Source organism: Bos taurus, chromosome 10 (genome assembly GCF_002263795.3).
Source record: "Bos taurus isolate L1 Dominette 01449 registration number 42190680 breed Hereford chromosome 10, ARS-UCD2.0, whole genome shotgun sequence".
NCBI lineage: Eukaryota > Metazoa > Chordata > Mammalia > Artiodactyla > Bovidae > Bos > Bos taurus.
This window is the reverse complement of record NC_037337.1, coordinates 7,083,629-7,109,276: the sequence shown is the minus strand read 5'-3', so window position 1 is coordinate 7,109,276 and position 25,648 is coordinate 7,083,629. Positions and strand designations below refer to the sequence as shown.

At 37.9% G+C, this 25,648-nt stretch overlaps 1 protein-coding gene across 7 annotated transcripts in view; it reads left to right on the top strand.

Annotated features, from left to right (window-relative positions):
• The window catches only part of POC5 (POC5 centriolar protein), a 31,001-nt gene extending 6,421 nt beyond the window's left edge, over nucleotides 1-24,580 (top strand). For 6 of the 7 annotated variants that reach the window (XM_005211204.4, XM_005211205.4, XM_059890499.1 and 3 more), the window contains 10 exons: nucleotides 2,423-2,564; nucleotides 5,000-5,083; nucleotides 5,365-5,561; nucleotides 7,101-7,277; nucleotides 8,977-9,081; nucleotides 10,716-10,895; nucleotides 12,208-12,361; nucleotides 16,983-17,269; nucleotides 21,217-21,393; nucleotides 24,203-24,580. In XM_005211204.4, coding sequence (XP_005211261.1) covers nucleotides 2,423-2,564; nucleotides 5,000-5,083; nucleotides 5,365-5,561; nucleotides 7,101-7,277; nucleotides 8,977-9,081; nucleotides 10,716-10,895; nucleotides 12,208-12,361; nucleotides 16,983-17,269; nucleotides 21,217-21,393; nucleotides 24,203-24,346 — 1,647 coding nt within the window. In that variant the 3' untranslated portion in view covers nucleotides 24,347-24,580. 7 annotated transcript variants of the gene reach the window in all.
• The last annotated feature ends 1,068 nt before the right edge of the window (nucleotides 24,581-25,648 follow it).

Here is a 25,648-nt window from a genome sequence, read left to right as displayed (position 1 = left end):
GGTAGGCATGGGTTTAGCTCTATTATAGGGTCACATCAGTCCAGCGATTGAGGGGGGAGGCAGAATTACAATTTTTGGTCATTAGGGTTCTTTTTTACCTTAAGGCAGGTTATCTTTGACAGTTAAGGAGAGATTATTAAGCTCAGCTCAGTGCTCTGTGATGACCTAGAGGTGTGGAACAGAGGGGTGGGTGGGAGGGAGGCTCCAGAGGGAAGGGATGTATGTATACCTATGGCTGATCCACGTTTCTGTACAGCGGAAACTAACACAGCATTGTAAAGCAGTTGTACTCCAATCTTAGACACAGACTTAGGGACATGGGGTTGGGGCAGGGAGGGAAGGAGAGGGTGGGTTGTATGAAAGAGTAACATGGAAATATACGTTACCACATGTAAAGCAGATAGCCAAATGGGAGTTTGCTGTATGACTCAGGAGCTCAGACTGGGGCTCTGTAACAACCTCGAGAGGTGGGATGGGGAGGGAGGTGGGAAGGAGGTATACGAGGGAGGGGACATGGGTATACCTGTGGCTCATTCCTGTTGATGTTTGGCAGAAACCAACACAATACTGTAAAGCAATTAACCTTCAATTAAAAATAAATAAATTCATAAAAATAAATTATACTCCAATTTTTTTTAAAGGTACGAAAAAGGAAGATGATATTATTTATATTTATCCTAAACTAAAAAATAACCCATTTGGCCTGTGTCTGCATATATGAAATGTAAATAATTGTTTAAATGACTAATTTTTCCATTTTTTCCCTTAAAGGCAGTTAAAATATATATGTATATTAAACATTATTAATGTATACGTATTTACATTCCCTTTAACTCATACTGATTGTTGTGGGAACTTAGAAATATGTGTTTGGATCTTTCTCCCTTTTCTGAGGTCAAACTAGGGAAGCCTCAAGTTAAAGTCATTGACTGTCCCTTCCCCTCCATTCCTTGAGGCACAGTTTATTCCTGTGGTAATAAGCTAACTGAGCAGAGCTGATGTGGCTGGCTAGTTGTTACTGCCTCCAGAGGAAGTAGATTCTAAAAAGTTAAAGATAGCAAAATACTTGGGTGTGTTTAGTTAAGTATTCTTACTCACAGAAACCCATAGGGAAACAATAAGGGTTACTAATTTTCAAACACCCATACTGTATCCTAATGTTCTTATTAAAGGTGGGGCTCTTTCTTTGATGTAGACAATCTCTGTTAATTCAATTCAGCACGTAGTTACTGTGACATTTCAAGGAGGTAATTTGGAGCATCACTTAACTCTTCATCCTGATGGTGAATCAAATAATAAGACACTTATGACTAATGATGATAATGGAATTTTCTGTATCTGAACTTTTTATGGAGAAAAATTAATATTAAATAATAGAGTAAGACACTTGATAGCTTTTAAACCTTCCCCCAATTCCTAATGCAAAGACGTTCTCTAGGTCCGTGCCATAAGACCCTTAGAGGGACTTCAGCTAGCTGCATGTGCAACTAAAAATCCTGCATGCCACAACTAAGACCCAACGCAGCCAAAATAAAGAAATTAATTAAAAAAAAAGACTCTTAGAAGTCCTTAATAGGAATATATGTGGCCTCAGTGACCAGCCCCTTTTGAACAGAGACTAAGTTCCAGTACTGAGAGAATTTTTTTTGACTTGGCTAAACAAATATCTATCTATCTGTATCAGGAAATTCCTTTTTGCTTTAACCTTGAGGAATATTCCTGTAGTGCCTACCCTTGGTGACCTGCCATTTTTTAATCCTCTTTTCTCATGTGCCATGATGTTGCCAGCAGGTAGAACTGAACAGGTTGGCATTCGTGTTCTCTTTTTCACCTTATTATTCTTTCTCTACCAGTATTTCTCTTAGACTCTTTCCATGCTTATATATGAAAAGAGACTCAGGGTGGTTGTAGAATTGGGTGGGGCAGGAGGCGATAAGAGCCAAAACTACTTTTCATCCCTAGACCCTCCCACTGTAGAGTCTTTGGGAACAGCATCATGGAACTAAATTCCAAACAGGCATGACTGGGTCTTTTTCTCCCCTGCAAGCAGTTGCCAGTTGAGAGAAGGTTCTTGTGTGTTGTAGCTGCTGATAGGCTTCAGGAAAATGCCCCAGTAATCTTTGTGTCACTGCTTTAAATTGACATGCTGAAAGCATATGGGTGCTAAAGCATTATCACCAGAAGAAATTGGGGTAGGTCTATTTGTTGAATTTCTTGCTTGTTTTTAAGAAATTTCACTTACTACAAGAGAGTAAGTAAATGATGAATGAAAAACATAAATCCCAAGTACACATTTCTTTCTGTTGTTTGGGCATACTGTTTTGGAAACTGGAGTAGAAAACACCTTTGTGACCATTCCTTTACCAGAATGTCCATTGTGACAGGGGTATAATGCATTTTTGTTGTTGCTGGCTTTTCATAGGAAGAGTATGAAGAACTGCTTCGTTACGCTATAGTGACTCCAAATATTGAAGCAGGTGTTTCACAGCCGTCTCATTCAAAGGCAGAAGCAGTGCCAGATATTAAAATTCCTGCTATAATTGATGATATTCTTCAAAATTCAGGTTATGTATATTTTTCAAGATGTCCCTTAATTTAAGATGTTTACTGAGCTTTTTAATTCTGTTGATTTATGATAGTGAAAATACTTCTGTAGTGCTTCTTCTCAATCAACAGTATATGTCTGTCATCTGGGGGAGAGTTTACATTTTAATATGTTTTTCTTGGCTCTTACATGACAGTTGAATTTTTATTTGAACTTCGTTTGACTGTCTTATGAAAAATCATAAAATTAAAGCAAACACTGTAGCAATTACATGTCTCTTAGTGTAGGGTGTTGCATCTCTTTCAATACAATGGTTTTATGCCGAGAAACACTGGAAATGAAATGCCCAAGCCCCCAAACTGGAGATAGTCCATAGATAGCCCGCAGAACCCCTTAAGTTCATGACCACGTGATCGGACTTTGTCAGCAGCATTTATCTGGGCCTGGAGGACTGTCTGGATTGTCACCACGAGGATGAACCCACTTGGGAACTGTGTTACTGAAAGAACTGAGAACTAATACAAACCAGGATGTGTGTTGATAGATGAGTGAGTGAAAGGTGGAGAAAGGAGGATGAAGCTCCTTTTACTGTCTGTTCCTTATTCAATACAAGATCCCAAACAGCTCACTCAAAATGAGTGTTTTTCAAGGGGCACAGACTACCCTCCTGAATCGGCCCTGATAATGATCAGTTATTAGCAGTAGGTAAACCCCAAAGACCCTCCTCCAAGCGCACAGCACAGCCAGCTCAGCCACAGGCTCTCGGGCGCCTCGGGGGCCACAGCCCTGCTGTCTGCCATTCCTCTCCCTCCGTAGTCGTGGAGTCTCATTGCTTCTCATCCTACAGCACAAGATCAACGAACAGGACCAGAACCTCAAAACATGTATTTCTTCTAACACTGAAACATACTAGCACTGAACAGTTTCTGCCCAAATTTTGTTGGTCTTCAAGAGATATGACCCTTGGATTTATTCATTCTCTATGAGTGATCTTGACCGTGTTTTAATTACGTGCATTTTCTACTGAGCAAACCCAAACCCAAATACTCTCCTACAGCAATCACTTGGGGCTTTCCAGGTGGCTCAGTGGCAAAAGAATTCGCCTGCCCATGCAGGAGACATGAGTTCAATCCCTGGGTCGGGAAATCCCCTGGAGGTGGGAATGACAACCCACTCCCATATTCTTGCTTGAAAAATCCCACGGACAGAGGACCCTTGCAGGCTGCAGTGCATGGGCTTGCAAAGAGTCAGACATAACTGAGTCCACATGCACATACACAGAGTCTTTGGGACCTAAGAATGCTGGTCTTTTCTAGCATCTACAATATAGTCAAAGCTATGGTTTTTCCAGTAGTCATGATGGATGTAAGAGTTGGACTGTAAAGAAAGCTGAATGCCAAAGAATTGATGCTTTTTACTGTGGTGTTGGAGAAGACTCTTGAGAGTCCCTTGGACTTCCAAGGAGACCAAACCAGTCAATCCTAAAAGAAATCAATCCTGAATATTCATTAGAAGGACTGATGCCAAAACTGAAGCTCCAGTACTTTGGCCACCTGATGTGAAGAGCCGACTCATTAGAAAAGACCCTGATGCTGAGAAAGATTGAAGGCAGGAGGAAAGGGGATGACAGAGGATGAGATGGTTGGATGGCATCACTGACTCAATGAACATGAGTTTCAGCACGCTCTGGGAGATGGTGAAGGACAGGGAAGCCTGGTGTGCTGCAGTCCATGAGGTTGCAAAGAGTTGGATGGGACTGAGTGACTGAGCAACAATGATAGTATTTGTATTTGCTCTGCCCTTTCCAAAAAGTATTTGAGATCAAAATGCATAAATTCAGTGAATTTAGACATTCTTATTCATACATAGACTTAGTTAGAGTGAACTTTGTAAATTTATCACCCCATTCTCTTTACTCTTGGTATTGCCATTGCTTGGTGTAAAGAAGGTTGTGTTGAAGCTGGCAAAGTATCTAAGCGTCTGACAAAGCCATCCTTGTGAGGTTCTTTTCCAGTTTCCTTTTTGCCATGTATTGACTAAAGGTTTCTGAGGTAGAAGTGAAGAAGTCCCTATTTGGAGGGAACCAGTGTCACTTAGGTTTTAGTAGAGCTAGTGAAAAGCAGCAGACCCTAGAAATGTCCAGTGTTGTAGGACATGACACTTACACTATATCAGTATGAACTGAATGCCACTAGTAAACTGAATTCTTTTTCATCCATATTTGTTGGGTGAATTAAACTTATTAATGATGCAATAAGACTTTTTTAAGTCTCACAGTTTTTCCTTCCTTCTTATTCTTTGTCTTAGTGTTCCTGTCCCTAACCTACTGTATTTTCCTTGTTCTAAAATCTTACTTACGCACAGCTACCTTCTTCTATTAGGTATGTGTGATTAGGTATTTTATATAAGACTGATTAGGTTTAATTAAAAGAAAAACCTCTTTCTTTTCATCAGGAAATAGCCCTGCAGTGAGAGAAACAAGGATGGAAGTTGGAAAAGGATGTGATTTAAATACTTCAAGTCATTCAAAGACAGATGGTATGACTTTTCCTTAGCTTGTTTTTGTTAATATACAACATTTTGTGCTTTGGTGAATATTATCCAGGTAGTGAGGGGAATAATTTCAGCATATTACTTACTGCAAGGATTTTTAAATGCTACTATGGATAATTTGTTAAGCAGTACTTTTAAAAATAATTATATAAGATGCACAGTACACTTAAGACAGATTTAATGCATTATAATGTGTGGCGTTTTTTCTTAAAACTGCTGGATTAGAACGCAGATTAGATTACTCCAACTTTCCTTTTCTTCACCAGCAGCAGCATCCCCAAGGAAGCCGCCTCACCCGGTCATGGATTTTTTCAGCTCAAATCTTTTAGTTGACTCTTCCTCACCAGGGTCTAATTCCAGTCCTGTCGATGCCCATGAAATAATTGTGACCGATTTTCTTATTTCTGATGAAAACCTTCAAAAGATGGAAAATGTGCTTGATCTCTGGAGTTCAGGTCTTAAGGTATTACAGTTGTTTAATATGTAATGTAGCAGTTTTGCTCGAGACCACTGTTTATTCTTCATTTCTTTGAATTAAAAAGTTCAAAACGTAACAAACTGTAGCTGCCAAAGGTCAGTCCAGTGTTGTAAATCTGTGCTTCTCAGTCGTTACTGTCCATATGAGTCACCTGGGGATTCTGATAAACTGCAACTTCTTAGTCAGTCCTGGTTCAAGATGGAGCACTGCCTAACAAGCTCCCGGGTGACAGTTCAGAAGCCATACTTGGAATAGCACAGTTTTAAATAGTTGCTGGAACAGCTCTGCATATTCCCCTGAACTTCTCCAATATTTTGAATGGCTCAGCCTATGTGTGACTGAGAGAGACACTTGTTGAACCTTTCCCACGTCATACCTATGACTAATGGAATTGTCTCGTTTTATATGAAGCACAAGACCCAATCTTAGCAACATATATTCATTTTATAGCCACTTACAGCAACCACAAGGTATAACTGATAAATTGATAAGAACTTATTTTTATTTTGGTGATGTTAGTAATCCCTAAGTAAAACAAAGTATTCCAGAAATGGCAGTTTTTCTGCAGCTTAAAATATAGTGGAGAAAATGACAGTTTTTTCTGAAACATAGTTTGAGAAAACTAAACTGAGTATTCACATACATGGAGAAATTATGATCATCAGAGTTTTGTGGCATCTATATTTTCTCCAATATTTGAAACCTTAAATTCTAGAAGTAAAATTTTGGTATAATTTTTCTCCATGGAACAGGTTTCATGCTTCTAACCATGGTGTAAGTCCACTGAGGTAGTACACCACCAACCATTTCAAGACTGTCACATGTTCAGTTAACCCTACTGTTATCCCTACTGTTTTTTGATAACATGATTATTTGGTCTTTTTACTTATGCCAGTCAGTAGGGTAAAAAGCGATCAGTCTTAGCAATTCATTGTAAGGTGCCCATTGTGATGAATGATTTGCAGGAAGAAAACATCAACTCTGATGGTCTCCACTGTTCATCTCTGTCTAAATACCATCCCAGTCCAGTGGCTTGACCTCAGCCATGGTCCTGCATTTCCTTTTTCTCTCATTCACCTAAATATGGATATTTAAGTCCTTGACTTTATTTGTCCTAGTTATTAATGAATGAGACCTAAAAAATTTTAATGACAGTTGAGTTCAGTCGCTCAGTCGTGTCCAACTCTTTGCGACCCCATGGGCCGCAGCACGCCAGGCCTCCCTGTCCATCACCAACTCCCGGAGTTTACCCAAACTCATGTCCATTGAGTCAGTGATGCCATCCAAGATTTCATAAAAGTAACTTAAAATGGGAGAAAAAAGTATGTACTTAGTATGGTGTGTGAACTAAGAAGAGCTGTGGCTTGTTGAACATGCAAACGTTTTCATTAGTGGATTTTTTTTTAATAGCTCTTATGTTGAATGCTTGTTTTGAGTTTTTTAACTTTTTTCCTAATTTCAGTGTCATTTTATGAGGAGCATTAAGGAGCAAACTACTTAATTGTCAGCATATTTATTTTTCAGACAAACATCATATCTGAACTAAGTAAATGGAGACTGAATTTTATTGACTGGCACCGAATGGAAATGAAAAAAGAGAGAGAGAAACATGCAGCAGATTTAAAACAACTGTACAGCCAGATCAACAGCTTGAAGGAGCTGCAGAAAACCTATGAGGTCTCCATTGGAAGAAAAGATGAGGTCTTCTTTTTCATACTGCTTTTTAAGTGAGAGTCAGTAAATGTCTTGTTAGGTAATAAATGCCAGGAACTGAGTGTTTAGATTGTACAAGATACAAAGGGAAGATCACTTCAGAAACTAGTAGAAAAGTAGATACATAAAAATAAGATTTATTCTTCATATTAAATGTGCTAGGATCATGTCATTTTATCTTGGCCACCACATTCAGTGTGCTCAAAGAGTGCTATATTGAGTGTGGGAACACTATTTTTTTCTTCCCCATCTTTTCTTCCTAACTGCCCTAAAGAGAATGTCAGGGACCCAGCATTACCCACCATCCTTTTAGAGGGGTATAGATATCCCACGTTCCATCTGTGATATTTCTTTATTCATTCATGAAGTCCTTTCTTCATTATGTTGATAAGCACAAGAGCGCTGTGTGTTTTGCTTTCTGTTAGCCTCTTAAAGAACTTGAGAGTAGGGTTCTGCTGCTGCTGCTGCTAAGTCGCTTCAGTCGTGTCCGACGCTGTGCGACCCCATAGATGGCAGCCCACCAGGCTCCGCCGTCCCTGGGATTCTCCAGGCAAGAACACTGAGTAGGGTTCAAGTCTGTGCTAATCTGGGGCTTCCCAACAGCACCTTGAACAAAGCAGATGGGCAGCAAACCTACAGCTCCCCTAGGAGGACGGTGGCTTTTGGAGAACAGCAGACAGCTCAGCTACTTGTCTGCAGATGCAGCCCTCACTGTTCTAGTGAACTAGATAAGACTGTGGTTATTTTTTAAATACATTTTTTGAGAGTGTCATAGGATGCAGTGTAGAATCAGTCATTTTACATAACTTGCTTGCTTTTTTGAAACAATGATACTAATGTCAGTCATTTTCTATATTACCCTCAAAACCCTGTCCTTGACAGTTTTAAAATATTTTGTTAAATTTTTTTGTTTCAAAGTGTATCACACAAAAAGAGTATACATGCATATCTAGTTTTTGAAAACAAAGTGAACAGCTATGTGCCACTACACAGCTTAATAGAATACTACTAGTATCTTAGAATGCCTGCCCTTTTCCACTTTTGGAAATTATTTAAAGAACCAGAATAAATATCTCTCAGCAAATATGCCTAATTTACTAAATCTCTTTTAATGGGCCCAGTTGTTCAGTTCTTTATAAGAGAGAATATTGTCTCAGGATTTAAAAGCCTTCATAGATTTTTTTTTTTAAGAGAACAGGAATACTATCGCCGAAAAAGTACACCAAAATGTAACTATTAATTATTTACTTTTATGAGTTTGTTGAATCCAGAAAATCATTAAACAGTTATTGAGGAACTTCTAATCCAAGCTATTAAAGGTACTTAGGGACTAGAAATATATTTTAAAACTGGTCTCTGCCCTCAAGTCTAGTGAATAAAAACATTTTGTATACGTAGCAAAACTCTCCAATGTATGATGGTTTTTCTTGAATTAAATGCCAGTGATCATATTAATTTTCATACACCTAAACATTTTATTGATTATTACTAGGATACACATAATGAAGATTTCTTTCCTCTTTTGTTCCCCTTCATTCATTGATAAGTAGTGTATTCACATGGGGAAGTTTTTTGGTCTTTTTAAAGATAATGAGGTTACCTAGATGAATACAGTAATGATCCGTAAGTATTCTTTCTAGCATTTTTTGATATATGAAAAAGTCATTTTACTCGTTGCTGTTTACAGGTGATTTCTAGCTTGTCTCATGCAATAGGCAAGCAAAAGGAAAGGATAGAGTTGATGAGAACATTCTTCCACTGGCGAATCAACCATGTCAAATCAAGGCAGGATGTAAGTGTGAAAAACAAAAGCTGATTGATATTTATTAGACTTCTGAACTCAGAAGCATTTAGAATCACGTATTAGAACTCTTGTTCAAGTCAGAGAAAGACTTGTTTTTTAATAAGTCAAAATTAATTAATTTAATGTTACTCTTATTTTAAACTTGATGTTGGTACAGTTTGGGGAAAAAATACTTCCTTATATTTTGTTGACTTGTTGATACACATTTTCTGCCTCATGGTAGGTTAAATACAGAGTGTACCTAAATTACATATGTCCTGGTTATGGAACCCCTTTAACTAATTCGACCTCAGATTTAATTACATGAATTTATCATCTTTAGCATATCATAAGCTTCCTATATTGTTTCTACTTCTAAAATGCCTGAATTATCATCTTTAAAGAGGCAGTACTATATTTATACATTATAAAGTTGCATAAATGTTTGTTGTGTAATTTGCCTCAATAAGAATTTTAAAAATCCATGTCCATAAAGATTTTTTAAAATTGTTCTGAGTTTATGTATAATTTAAACTTGAATATGTTTTGTTTTAATTGCGTGAATATGTTAAATTTTAATTAATTTATTAAATTTTAATTAATTTATTTTAATTAAGTATATCAGTGTAAATATAAATTGAAAATAGTAGATTATTGTATCAGAAGTAGAAAAGTATGAAAGTATATATGTATCCCACAAGAAGACAAAGACTCAAGAATGTAGGGGATGGAGATACATACGTATAGATGTATTTTATTTATGATAATCATGTGAGTCATGGAGTAATCTTTATGCATTTAGTTCCAAGAGAGTAATATTTAAGGAAAAGGCTGTTACTGTCATGGAGTACGATTTCTCCTTTAAGAGTGCTTCTTAGTGCTTTCCTTTATTTCCCAGTAGATTAAATCTACATTAACCATATTTAAAAGGGCTATTTAAAATTGAGTCCTATTTGGAAGGTTATTTATTGGGTGACATAATGGTAATATATTATATTCAAATGTTAGTTGAAAGAGTTTAAGTTGCCATCACTTTTTGAATAAAAATTTTTTTTAAGAAAATTGAAAATTGGAAATGCTTCTTCAGGAGACTTTAAATTCTTTGATAGAAGAATAGCATGTGTTCCTGCTAGGATCAATTTGCTATAAAATATGATGGCAAAAGTTTGCTGTAAAATATGATGGCAGAGTGTGTAAACTCATCTGCTTACGGTGGCTGCCAAGCTGGAGAGAAAGGGCCGTCTCGAGCCACACCGCCACCCTTTCTGCCATCCAGCTCCTAGTCCTGTTCTCAGCCAGAAGGTCATCAGATTCATAACCAAGATAGCATGGGCAAGTCACTCATTTTCTTCCATCGGGTGTTTTGTGTCTCCCCTACCTTGATGAGTTGCATGAAGCCGTGATGTAATGGATAGGAGCTTAGACTCTGGAATGAGGCAGGGCTGGCTCTGCACTTTCTGCCTGTGTGGGCTGGGCATGTCGCTTAACCTCCCGTCCCGTCTGCACATGAGAAGAGCGTGAGTACGCGCTGTGAAGTGGTAACGCAGGCACCCCGCTTACCCCACAGGCTATGTTCTGTATTGCTGCTGCCAGTGTATTTACCAGTCCACTGTGTTTTGGGTTTGTATATTACTTTCACTCAGGTTTATGAAAGTAAACTAGCTGACCAGTATTTTCAGCGAACTTTACTGAAGAAAGTCTGGAGAGGCTGGCGGGCCGTAGTACAGAAGCAGTGGAAAGAGGTGGTGGAACGAGCTTGTCAAGCCAGAGCTGAAGAAGTCTGTGTCCAGATTTCCAATGACTATGAAGCCAAAGTTGCTCTGGTAGACATTTTTTGCTTTATTTTCTCCTTTTTAAGTAAAAATTAAAAAGTTGAGTAGCCATCACTCAATGGCGAAGAAACCTGTTTCTCAAGTTTCATTCACTGTGGTGTGGGTTCAGATAGACTGTTGGGAAGGAGCAGCGCTGAGTCAGACTTACAGACTTTATTCTTTTAGCCAGTTATAATTTTGACCTCCAGACCTGTGTAAATCTCTTGTATGTACATTTCTCTTGGAAGTGTAAATCACCCACAGATCATTACCTCTCTAAGAAAGTGTACTTTATTAGGCTTCTTCTGGCCTTTATTTAGCTAAAAATGAAGACTAAAAACAAAAATGTTTACACCCATGGCAGATCCACGTCAGTATATGGCAGGAACCGCCATAATATTGTAAAGTAGAAAGTGAAGTCGCTTAGTCGTGTCTGACTCTTTGCAACCTCATGGACTGTAGCCTGCTAGGCTCCTGCATCCATGGGATTCTCCAGGCAAGAATACCGGAGTGGGTTGCCATTTACTTCTCCAATTGTAAAGTAATTAGCCTCCAATTAAATAAGTTAGTTAAAAAAAAAGTTTATCCTTATGTTATTTTAAATAAACTGTGTTTTTATAAGTTTGATAAAGCAGTTATATATAAATTGAAGTTATTTAGACTTATAACAATAATATAACATTGTTTCCAAGTGAAAACATTTGAGACACAAAATGAAAATAAGCACCATATTGAAGAATGCAGTAGGCCTCTTGAAATCAAATATTAAAAGGAAAATTTTTTTCATCATTATAATACTAAATTCTTAAAAGTTTTATTATGCAAATAACATTCTGTGATTGACAGTGACATGCAAAAAAACGTAGTCCCTTTAGATTTGGTCTGTGGGTAGGTGTTGTACCTAATGCCACTTTGCACTTTAAATTCTGTAGATAACACTTAGCTAAAAAAAAAAGAAAAGAAATCAGGTACTGTTGCTGGCAGGATATTTTACTATCCAACATAAAAGTATATGGTAAGAAATAACAGCCTTTTGTATAATTAGAATACACCAGTCCTGATTGAAGCCAGTATGAAATTCCCTTTGTTTAAACCTTGACCTTATAGTTAGGAATGAAAATGTTGTGTTGATGGAGACACTGGAGGTAAAATGCATCTTTTAAAATAATTTGAGACTCAGTGGAAGAAGTATGCTAAAGTGATTTTAGTATTTCATACGAAAATAACTTCACAGTATAAGAAGTCTCTTTTTTAAAACAATAAATGATATTCTTCCTTGTAGCTCAGTTTTTTTTCTTCTCTTTAAAAATTCTCCTGATTTTAGTTAACTGGAGCTTTGGAAAATGCAAAAGCTGAGATCCAAAGGATGCAGCATGAAAAAGAGCACTTTGAAGATTCCATGAAGAAAGCTTTCATGAGGGGTGTGTGTGCGTTAAATCTTGAGGCCATGACGATATTTCAGAACAGAGGTGATACAGGTTAGTGTTTTATTTAAGATTCTCTGCCTACTTTCAAAAAGGATTTGAGGAGATTTCAGTGATTGGTGTGGTCTGCAGCACTAATTTTCTTATCCAGTATCTTATCTAAACACTATTTTAAATATCATAATGTTATATCCAGTTTTAAATCTGCCATGAAAATTCTCTCTGTCATGGTTACTTACAGTATCTTATATCTGATCCAGTAAACTGTTAATATTTAGGCTCAGTGCTGTAATAATGCTTTGAATATATAACATTATTTTAAAGCTCTTTTAACTATAATGGTAATGCCTTTAAGTATAAAATTTCTGTTTTTTCCCTAAGTAGCCAAATGCCTTGAACTGTTTTGTTGATTAAATATTTCTTGTCTATTCATGGTTCCCCGTTTTTGCTTGTCTTCCAGTGTAAGAGAGGCCTCAACTAAAACTCATTTCAACAAATACAAATATAGGCCTATCTGTAGAAGTCAACTAAAATAATGCTTTGTCAAGAAAAGTCCATGTATTGGCTCAGATCTGAATGATTCTTATCATCCTCATGACATAGAACAGCTTTGCCACCAATTTACAATGGGGCCTATTTTGCTCACTGGGTTTTAGAAAACTAAAATTTCTTCTATGAACAAAGAAGATAATATAAATCTTCATTACCTGCTTTATAGCGGGTTCTTGTGAAAATGCAATGAAATACAATTGCAAGCACTTTAAAAGACAAAAAACACTTAACATGTAAGAGGCTAGTAATGATATAATTGTTGCAGTCTTAAGTTGGCCTCATAAACTTAATGTATATAAATATGTGAACATTTTTGCAGTATTTTTAAATCCTGCTTGAAAATCAGATTATTCATCAGTGACACAATTTTATTTTGTAACATCGTTAATATGATTTCAATCCTGTGAACAACTTGTCTGTGCTTGTTATGCCCTCATTTCAAAGCACCAGCAAATATTTTTTATTTCAAATGTGTGTGCTGTGGATGGTGGTGAGTTCAGGCAAGTTGTGTTCTTTCTAAAGCAGTCGTGGTCTGTGGCCCCCTGGCAAGTTAGAGCCTTAGACTCAGATAGACCCTCAAGACTGAGTCTTTATCTTGCTGATACCCAAATGAGTACTTGATTTCTCCAACAAGTGGTCTTTTAATTGAGTAGTAATGCTGGAAACAAATGTACCATGTCCAGTGATTGAAGAATCTGCTTTCAGTTTTAATTGTTAGCAAGTTGAATATATTAAATTGAAGAAGTTAACTATCTACTTATAAAAACATGTACTGGGTTTCACAAGTGCAGTGAGAACTTAGAATCATTAGAACTTGCTACATTCGATTACAAGAAGTCTATTTAACATAACCTACTTAAGGTTGTGAATTGACTTAGGATACAGTGTTTTACCACCTCAATATATTTGCCATCTTAAATTTTTAAATTCAAATACAGCAGTGTCTCCTACGGGCAAATATGCATAGTAGGATTTCTGATGTGTATTTTGATCGTTATACAATGTGACTTATTTTGCTCCTGTTGCCTTGAAGTCTATTGTCATCTGTAGCTAATGCCAGGTTCTGGAATCTGAGAGGTTTTGCGTGGCCGTGTGCTTTGTTTATTATAACAATGGAAGAAAAAGATGGCAGGAATAGTAAGACACACATCAGCAGTACACTCTAGTATTGATGAAGCTACCAAAGGCAAAAGCTCATTGTAATCTAATGCTGGGCTTGCTCTGTGATAATTAAGTCTTGTGGCATTTTAATAACAGCTATTAAAATAGAATTTTTAAAATTCTCAAGAGAAAAGAAAATTATTCCTGGTCCCCTGAAGATAATTGTTTTTTATAATTTTTTTAATTTCTTCCAATAATTTGCTAGCCATAATCCTCAGTGCATCATATTGTACAGTGTCCTAATAAATCTTATAGTTCAGATAGAAGTTTCTGCTGCTGCTGCTGCTGCTGAGTCGCTTCATTCGTGTCCGACTCTGGGACCCCATAGACAGCAGCCCACCAGGCTCCGCCGTCCCTGGGATTCTCCAGGCAAGAACACTGGAGTGGGTTGCCATTTCCTTCTCCAACACGTGAAAGTGAAGTCGCTCAGTCGTGTCTGACTCGTAGCAACCCATGGACTGCAGCCTACCAGGCTACTCCGTCCATGGGATTTTCCAGGCAAGAGTACTGGGGTGGGGTGCCATTGCCGTCTCCGAGAAGTTTCTGTGAGGTAGACAAATTGTGACAATACAAATGGCCTTTAAAAGGATTCCTGCCAATTTTTAAAGTAGTTTTAGGAACAGTATAAAAATACTTTCTAGCTGAAAAATGTGTCCAGTTAGAATAATTACGATACTGGTTCCATACCTGATAAGTCTGCCGCCCGCCTAAAAGTAGACAATCAGAGTCACGTTATGAAAAACATGTTAAAACTCAGTGTGTATGTGTGTTTTCAAAGCAAAAGCAGTCTTTTTATTTATTTTTATTTTTTTGGTTGGAAATAATATTTATTATTCCCTCCCGCCATGTGCAGATTACTTTTCAGAAACATGAACATATTATCCATGTCTTCATCAATAACAGTTTGTAGAAAATAAACTTAATTCATATCTTGTCAACAATATAGTTCTATCATTTTTTTGAAACAATAGCCATTTTATTTTTCCATGTTAGTTCAAGAATAGCTTCAAGTTTTACATTTCAGATCAAACCAAGACAATCTTTGTTTCTAGGTAATTGCCTCACAGAGCCCCCCCCCACCCCCTAAAAAATTCTATACCCTAAGTGATAAACTCTTCTTGTACATTCAGCAAACTTTATATTGGAAAAGAAAAAGAATAATTGAGATAGGTACTTACTCTCGTGCACAGTAATAAATCTAGCTGAGCTTCTACTCCTTGCTTTGCAATGATGTTTACATAAAATAAATCGTATCTTATCAAGTTACAATGGTAATTTCTTGAAATGTGTTTATGGAAGCTATACACTTAATCCACTGAAATTTCCTTCTGATTTTTGAATCTGCAATTAAACCATTGCCATAAGGAAAAGCTTCATCCCAAGAAGCTTTTCTCTCTAAAGGCTTGAATCGTCTCTCAGATCATGTAAAGAGATACGTTAAAAGCACAAGAAAAAAATGTTTAGCTTGCTGACATAATGCCCTTAAGTTTGCTGACATAATGCCCATGTCTTAACTTTTTATATTGAATTAGTCTCTCCAAATTATTTCAAAGGACCTAGGCATTATAATCCTCATTAAACTTTGTTAATGAAGTAACTGTTGCTCAATTTTATATAAAGATATTCTCAAGACAAGAACTTACATAGTAGCCCAAACTTCTAGATGGAAAGAGGACAACATAGAAAACCATTTAAACATAGGGTTACACAATGCCCTCTATTCAAATATTCTGAAACATCTCAGTGACTGAATATTGAAATCCTCACCTGATGTTTGATATCAGGTATATATGGATTTCCCTGGTGTCTCAGATGGTAAAGAATAAGATCTGGGTTCATTTCCTGAGTCAGGAAGATCCCCTGGAGAAGAGAATGGCTACCCACTCCAGTATCCTTGCCTAGAGAATCCATGCACTGAGGAGCCTGGCAGCCTACAGTTCATGGGGTCACAAAGAGTCAGATTTGACTGAGCGACTAAGCACGCGTGCATATACAGTCTCAAATGGAAATTTTAACCAAATCCTCATACTGAGAGGGGAAAATCTAGAATAGGACCCTTCATCCTAGCTTCTGGAAGCTGACATTTTATATTTCTTTAATCCAAGACTAAGTTTCAGTTCTGAGAAAAGGTTACTATATATGTGTCACTAAATCAGTTGTGTACAAATATGCTCTTAATTCATGACATATAATCTACCTGCAAGAATTCATTTCTTCTACAGTATCAAAAGTAAAGATTTTAGTGTTACAAACTGATCTATTACTGTTTGCTGAAAAAATCAAGAATTAAAAATACATTGGTTTTTAAACCACAAGTTGTGAGTGACAGTGATGTGTCAATGTTGGTTAATCGACTGTAACAAATGTATCACTGTGTGCATAATATCCATTGTAGGGGAGGTTGTGGGTATGTGGGAACAGGGAGTATATGGGAACTCCATACTTTGATTCAGTTTAGTTGTGAACCTAAAATGTCTCTAAAAAGTTTATTTTAAAAAAAATTCATTGGTCTTGTTAGAATAGCAGTGATAGATGGTAAATGAAGAGGGTAGGGTGATTATCAGAAAATTATTCTAAAGATCTAAATACCAGGCCATTTATCAGGGTAGTTGTATGAAATAATGGAAAGAACATAAATCCTTAGGCACAGTGTGACCATATTATTGTAGTGGTTGTAAGGTCCCAGGTGAGTACCTAACTTTTTTTTTCTTTTCACATAAAAGCAAATCACTCATTAACTGTCATGTGTCAAAGTGGTCTGAAGTCTTTAATGGTTAATGCTGACATTAACCAGTCAACACTGACATAGTGTATTCACTGAACCCTATTGACATATCCAGTGATAACACATTTCTGTATTTCTGTGGGACCAAATTTTAGCTAGGATGGATTTTCCTTGTTGGGAAGAGAAAAGTAATCTTAACTTGGAAACGTGTTAATGGAATTAATGTGTGGTTTCTAGGAACAGATTTCACAACCAATAAAAGGGAAGAGTATGGGCCTGGTGTTCAAGGGAAAGAGCCTCCTTCTGCTCATTTGGATGCTTCAGCCGCTCCGGTGCCCTCAGCGGGCGCAGTGCCGCCGTCCCCACCAGCAGCGGCCCTCGGAGCCACCTGCGCGGCTGCCTTTCCCTCGGCGGCTTCCGTCACCTCTGCCGGCGCCACTTCCTCTTCCTCAGCCCACGTCTCGGTCTCTGCCCCCCATGGCGCTGGGCTGATAGCTACAGCTTCTGCTGCACAGGAGGAAATGGTCAGTACAGTAATGTAGGTGCTTGTGCTGGGAAGAGGGTTCCAAACTTCTTTGTATAGTGGATATTTTGAACTCAGAACCTATTTTGCCATGGAGAAAAAAAAATCTAGATGGTCTTTAGGCCAATCCACAGAAAATATTTAATATACAAATTAACTGAAACATTAATTTATAGTGAAAATAATACCTGACAATTCTATTACAGGAGTGATAATTAAAAATGAAGAACGTTTTAATTTTAAAGGAAAGAAAGTTTCAAGGGTCTAGGAGGCTAATGGCTCTTCTGTACATTTTCTGTTCAACTGTCTGTGTTAGTCACTCAGTTGTGTTCGACTCTGTGATTCCCATGGACTGTAGCCCACCAGACTCCTATGTCCATGGGATTCTCCAGGCAAGAATACTGGAGTGGGTAGCCATGCCCTCCTCCAGGGAATCTTCCGGACCCAGGGATCAAACGTGGGTCTCCCACGTTGCAGGGAGATTTTTTACTGCCTGAGCTACCAGGGAGGCCTTCCCTCTTCATGGATGGCAGATACTAATGCTACTCTGTAGTGACTCCATCTTAATTTGATTAGGTTTTAAGTTTTCATTTATAATTGGAATGAAGATAGCAATTGTTTTTCCTAAAGTCACTAGCTGCTAATAGAGGGGTCCATAGAGGGGGAGGAGAAGGCAATGGCACCCTACTCCAGTGCTCTTGCCTGGAAAATCCCATGGACAGAGGAGCCTGGTGGGCTGCAGTCCATGGGGTTGCTACAAGTCAGACACGACTGAGCGACTTCACTTTCACTTTTCACTTTCATGCATTGGAGAAGGAAACAGCAACCCACTCCAGTATTCTTGCCTAGAGAATCCCAGGGACAGGGGAGCCTGGTGGGCTGCCGTCTATGGGGTCGCACAGAGTCGGACACGACTGAAGCGACTTAGCAGCATAGAGGGGGAAGAGTACTGAAGGAGGATGGAGTATTTGTGGGAGAATTTACCTGAAGTTCAATTAGTCAAACTATTTATCTGCATATCATGGTTCTGACTTCCTGGCCTCCTGTTGTGAAACCTGTATTCTTCAGTGTCTCTCAAAGGGCATAAGGATACTGGCAAAGTTTATCAAATTCAACTCTGCAGGGCTTTTTAAAAATAACCATATGCCCTTCTTCCCTACTCTGGCTTGGATCTGGCACAAAGCCTTCTATAAAGGCACTGGGATGATTCTTATTTGCTTGTCTCCCTCTCCTCCCTGACCCTAACCACTTACATGAAAGGAAGAAAGATGGCCGAGTAGGTTTTAGGTTTTAAAAGAGTTAGATTGGAGATGTGCTCTCATAGTGCTCGGCAGCTCTCTGTAGCTAAGGGAACATATTGAGTCAACTGGACGATTAGTCATCTGAAGTATTCCTGCTGACTTGAATTTCTGCCTTTGGAAAGCTACTAACTTTAGGGGGAAATTTTTAAAATCTATTTTTGCAAATCTCAACGTATTTTTGCTCCTCATTCAAAGAGGCTTAAAAAAAATATGACTTAAAAGAAATTTGAATGTGTCGGGGAGTTTTGATTTAGAAAGATACGACAGTTCTACTGCCATGTGTTCAGCTGTGTTTATTTCTCATGATTACACATTTTGAAGTGAGATCCTATACTAATGATCTCATTTAAATAAACATGGTGGTTTGTCATTCATATGCATATCCAGATAACACAGAGAGCTCGATTTTTCAAAATTCCCTTCTAAAATATGACTACACGTACATTTGTACATCTGGGTTTGTATCTGAATCTGAATGTGTGTAGGAAGAACCCAATGAATGAGTCTGTTTACCACCCTTTTTTATTACTTTTTGAAACAGTTTGGTTACCTGAGACAATTTTGAAGTCTTTGAAACCTAAAAAACACAATATTAGATAGGCCTTTTTCTTCCCCCATCCCTCCAACTACATTCTCCTTTAGAACAGTCACACATTCCATTTCATTGACGTAAGTACAGCCTTTAGAGAGAAAGGAGAATGACAAACTAATCTGTAGGTATCATGCTAGTTTTCTTCCTTTTCTATTTAATTAAATACTCAGTTCAGTCGCTCAGTCATGTCCGACTCTGAGACCCCATGGACTGCAGCACACCAGGCCTCCCTGTCCATCACCAACTCCTGGAGCTTACTCAAACTCATGTCCATCAAGTCAGTGATGCCATCCAACCATCTCATCCTCTAAATTAAATACTCAGATTTACCTCAAATATGTCTTCTTGCTTTTGGAAAGAACCATAATGACAAAAGCAGGAACAAATACACTACTTGGGTTACTTTCCTTACATGAAACCATTGTTGCTGGACACAGGAAAAGAAGAGAGATTTGTGATTCAGGACCGGCTGTCTTTCTCTTCATTTGAATCACAGAAACTTCCTTTCCTTCCAAAACGTTTTCTAGTCTTCCTCAATATTTCCAGGACCTGAAGGAGGTGTGTATAGAAAGTAAACTGCAGAGTATCAGGAGACAAATAACTGAGGAAGGGAGGTATACTGTTCTAGTGAAAGAACGTTTTCATCTGTAAAATTATTTCATTTCTGCAGACATCATCAGTGTGTTAAAATATCATAATTTCATGATGAAAATAATTTTCAAAAAATATATGTGCTCGCTTTGACAGCACGTGTACTGAACGTGTGCTGTTTAGCAAATGTACTATTGTAGTTCACAAAGTGGAACAGTAGATGGCACTTGACTTTTTATAACTCCAGTTGAAATAATTGGAAGAGTTGGAATTAGATTTTTAAGCTGTTCAGTAAGGTTTCTCTTCACTCTTCATCTGAACGGAAAGTGAAAGGCTAGCATTAGTCAGCTGGGGCTGCTCTCCCTGTTTCATAAATGAGGAGGCTGAGGGCTAGGGAGAATAACTTGCCAGTGGACACAGTTACTAATGCAGTTTGAATTCAGAGTTTGAAAATCTGGCTTCAGAGCCCTGTACTCTTGAGCAATAATCTGCATTGTTTCCATGTCAGATACTAAATACAAATATTAGAGTTGTCTAAATATGCCATTTCCCTTTTTTCTTACTCCTTTTAATTTTTGCCCAGCTGGAGTATTGTCCAACTGTAAGCAACAAAAGCTGTAAAACCTGGCATTACCTTTTGATATGATCATCCCATTTTTTTGCAATACACTGCAAATAGCTCTCAAAGGAAAAGGAAGGTCCAGTGGTTAGGATTCCGTGCTTTCACTGCTGAGGGACTGGGTTCCATCGTTGGTCGGGTAACTAAGATCCCACAAGCCACATAGTGCGACACCCCCCCCCACCACCACCAAAAAAGAAAAACCTATTTGTGAAGAAAAATTATATTAACAATGCCATAAGGAAAAGGGGAAGACAGAAAAGCATATGTGTACTGGTAATTTATCCATAAGGGTCGTTCATTAAACAGATTAGTGGTTCTGAAGAATAGGGATTGTTTGGGAAGGGAGACGGATATGACTCTAAAGAAAGGACAGTGTGAGGGAGAGCCTTGTGGTGATGGAACAGCTGTGTATCTTGATTGCAGTGATAGTTACGGAAGTCCACATGTGATAAAGTGGCATCCGTGCCAGTGCTGACTTGCCGGCTTTGCTGCTCTAAGTATGCAGTAATTGTCTAAGGTGCAGTCGTTGGAGGAGGCTGGGTGCTGCACACGTGGGGCCTCTCGTGCACTCTTTGCCGCTTCCCATGAATCTGTAGCTGTTTCAAAATAAAGCTTTAGAAGTTCCTAAAATCCTATAAAATAGCTGGAATACCAAGGTTAAAGGGGTATTTGAAATGGTTGGTTTTATGTTAGGTTTTTTGTCTTGTTTAAAAAATTTTCCCCATGTTAGAGTTGGTTGAATATACAATTATTTTAAGCGCCTGTGTATTTTCAAGTTACAGAAGCAAAAGTACCGTAGATTTTGCCATAGATTTTCTGCCAACCAGATATTTCTTTTACAGTATGGGCCCAGGGTGGTGACATCAGCGCAACAGAAAGCTGGGAGAACAATCACGGCCCGGGTCACAGGGAGGTGTGATTTTGCTTCAAAAAACAGAATCAGTAGCAGTTTGGCTATAATGGGAGTTTCTCCTCCCATGAGCTCCGTTGTTGTGGAAAAACATCATCCGGTCACAGTGGTGAGTCTGCTTTTGATAACTTTTGGTCACAAAACCTTTTTCCTGAGAGATGATAGACTAATAAGCACTTAAATGCCATGTTGAGGAGAAGATCAAAATCCATGATAACTGGTACTTGTTGTGCCTTTACGACCACAGTCTTTATATACTTAAATGGTCACATCTGCTTTATATGTGTACCTTTCCTATTTTAAGAGATGAATTTCAGAGACTTGTTTCTTGTCAGTTGTGTGCTGTGTGTGTGTCACTCGGTCGTGTCCGACTCTTTGCGGTCCCGTGGACTGTAGCCCCCCAGATTCCTCTGTCCATGCGATTCTCCAGGCAAGGATACTGGGGTGGGTTGCCATTCCTTCTCCAGAGCATCTTCCTGACCCAGGAATCGAACCCAGGTCTCCAGCGTTGTGGGCAGATGGTTTACCATCTGAGCCACTAGGGAATGAGGGTAGGGGCTCATCCGGGATAGTATAAAAATTATCAAATACAAAAAGTAATCCAGGGAGTTGATGGCCAAAAGGGTAAAATACATAAATGATTTCTCAATAATTTTTTTAAAAAGACAAAAACTGTTTACTCATTAACTGCTATCCATATAGCATATTTTTTACCCTAAGAAAAACTTATCTACTTTTATGGTGTTTAATTTTTGCTCCTTTTTTTTTTTTTGGAAGTCTTCTTCCAACTTTTTCAAATACAATTGTCAACATATTTCTAACTTGGGGAAAAAATCAGGTTGCAATAAATTCATGGGATATAAAGAAAAGTACATGGAATTTAAGCAAAAATAAATGAGAAAACCTGAGTTAATGCCTTAGTTTAGCTAATTACTTCCTTTGTGATCATATACAAATCAAAAAATATTAGAGCCTCCATTTTTTTGATGTGTAAAACAGGAGCAATAAGAGTACTTAGCTCCTAGAGTTACCTGTCAGGATGCAAGATTAAATGAGGTACTGTGAAAATTAAATGAGATGCATAAAGGCACTTTGTAAACTGTAAAGCCATAAACAAATTTAATTTAATAAAAATTACTAGAGAAGGACACATGGGATATCTCCTGTTATTTCTTACAATCATACATGAATCAACAATTATCTCAAAAAGTTTAATTTCTAAAAGTTATGAGAACACATCCCTAAAGAGAAATAAAGATTGATTTTATTATAACAGAGAATGCCCTCTATATAAACTTGCAGTCTTAAAAAACATTCCTGTCTACTTAATACGTCAAAAAGATGCAAGGAATGATTGTAAATGCTTTTTTTTGTGGATACTAGATTGTTGCTAGATGATTAAGTCAAAAGAAGCTGGATTGATTGTTTAAATTTAGCCTCAGGTAAAGTTCGACAGTGAGGCTGCAGACTGAGATGGAAGTACCGAGTCCAGACTGAACACGTGGCGGGTGGAGAATCATCTTAGCCTCTGTAGGTTGGACAGACTTTGAAAGTCCTTAGATGAGTTCTCTACGTATTTTTGAAAATGTGAGCTTAGTTATCAAAGATGAGAGGAAATGAACTCATTTCTGTTTTGATCAGCACATAGGATATTTATATAGAAATGGGGGAGAGAGACTGTCCATTTGTAAGATAAGATGTAAAGAGAGCACATGTGTTTATTTTTAATTCCGACAAACTGTGGTTTTGTACTGATTGGAGTGATACTTTACAGAAAAAGAACCAAGAAACTATAAAGACTTAAAACCCCTGTTTGATATTTATCTAACTGCCTTTTGTTTATTTAGTATGTCCAATGACTCTTCAGTAATTGGCCATGAATTAAATAGCCATAAACTGCTTCCATTATTACCTGCTTTGGATTGTGTAACAGGCACAGTGGCAGTCCTCTGTACTATTTTTCATTTTATTCCAGGATCCCAAGAACTAGAACTATTAGAAACAGTTACTTACTAATAAACCATTCTCCAGACTTCTGACACTGGAGCTCCGTCTGCTGGATAATTGCTTACCCCTAAGGCTACTTGGAGAGAAGGCAATGGCACCCCACTCTAGTACTCTTGCCTGGAAAATCCCATGGATGGAGGAGCCTGGTGGGCTGCAGTCCATGGGGTCGCGAAGAGTCGGACACAACTGAGCAACTTTACTTTCACTTTTCACTTTTATGCACTGGAGAAGGAAATGGCAACCCACTCCAGTGTTCTTGCCTGGAGAATCCCAGGGATGGTGGGACCTGATGGGCTGCCATCTAATGGGGTCGCACAGAGTCGGACACGACTGAAGCGACGCAGCAGCAGCAGCAGCAAGGCTACTTGGTTCTGTGCTATGTTTTGTAGACACGATGCCAGTGGTGCCATGGTCTGTTTCTGCAGTTCTCTTGCCTATCATCCCTAAGGAGAAATAGCTCTTTTTTTATGGTCAGATCAGGTGGTTAGCAACTAAAATTTCATACCATTTGCAAAAATCTCTTCCATTTGTAGCGGTTATCCAGTTATTTATGTACAAAGAAACATTTATATAAAATACTTCAAGAAAGGAGCTTATTTTTTATTTCTTTAAAGAGGAACTCTAATTAAATGGAATCTGACATGAGGATCTTTGTTTCAAGAGGTTTTGTCCATTTCCTAAGCAAAAGCTGTATCATAGAGCTTTTGAAATGCACAGTGAATGTTTTGATATGATATGTATAATTTTACGTCAAGTATTTTAAAGATGACTTTTCTAAATGGAAGACCCTAATAGGAATCTACATGTACTAATGTTTGTTGGGTTAAACTGTAGATAATGAAATAATATTGAAATAATATTTATTATGTATAATTTTATAGAATTGTTTAAAGTATATTTTTGCTTTTCAGCAAACCATTCCTCAAGCTACTGCAGCAAAATATCCGCGGACCATTCATCCTGAAGGTAGTACCTCAGCTTCCAGGTCTCTTGGAACCAGATCAACTCACACCCAGTCTCTCACAAGCATTCAGTCCATAAAAGTGGTTGACTAAAATGAATATGTTCATGTAGAGGACTTTTAATTCTGGCTTTACCAAGAATTAGAAGTCTTTAGTTTTTAAAATTTCATATTCTTAGAACATTATGGATATATCATGTTCATTTTTTCAAAGTTACAAGAGACTTTTTCAAGCTGTACCATCCTTTGTAACTATATGTAGAATTATTTTAATGTTATTTTTTATTTAAGCAATTAAGTAAAATGTTTTTTTTAATTAAAAAAGAAACTGGACTTAATTTTTTTAATAGGGTCAACGTGTCACTGATTATATCAAAGTGCATAAATCCTGTTTTTGTAAAAGGCTAAATCATTTCCAGTGTTACCAAGTAAACTTTGAAAGAGAACTTGATTTTTAAAAATTATTTATACTAATAGAGACTAAGGTATTATTTGAAAATTTAAAAGATAAAAGCCAAGAATAATAATACCACAGAGTTTTTTTGTGACTTTAGTATATTAGTCCTCATTTTTCTAGGATTCTAACAATTAAAAATAGGGGAAATAGCAATACCTATGAGTAAAATTTTTAATGTTAAAAGAGGAAAAACATTTTACTAGCACAAAAACAGAGTCACCGAAACATCAAAAAGCGGTTTCCTAGTAGAAGGATTCTATTTCTCATGTTCTTTCTCACCTTGTTGAAACTCTGTACCTTTGAACCCTTTTTTGCTCTGAACATGCAGACATTGTCCTGTGGTGGTATAGCCCTGGACAATTCGGCGAGACTTGTCCTTCCACGCCTGGCAGAGACTTGTCCATGGCTGGACTAAAGGAAGAAGCCATCTGGACAAACAGATTTGGGAGAACAGAGACCAGGCTTCTGATGGTTTTACTGCTGGCTGACTGGGCTGTCTTGAGCCAGATACTTAATGGCAGGATCCTCACCTCTGAAGTAATGAGATCTACCTACCCCACCACTTTCCCAAAGTTCTTAGGCTTACATAAAAATGAGCAGATTCCAAAGAACTTGTGTAGAGCCTAGGTTTCTGTATCTTTCATAGAAGTGGGTGGTTTCAGCCTCTTTCTGTCTGAACATGACCTAGCCCTGTGCTCTAATTTTACCACTGGAAATACAGTTTTTCTTACTGCCTCGTGTAGTAATAGGACTAGAGAATAAATGTGAGGTCAGTAAATATCCCATTTTCTAAAGGACACACCAAGGCTTTTTTGAACTATAAAAGCATCTGGCTGTGTCTTAAAGAGTGTTCACCAGGGAAACCCAGGAGAGTATTAGAGCCTTCTCACGCAATAGCATACGATCCTCCCTATACTTGCTGTGGGTTCTGGCTGACGA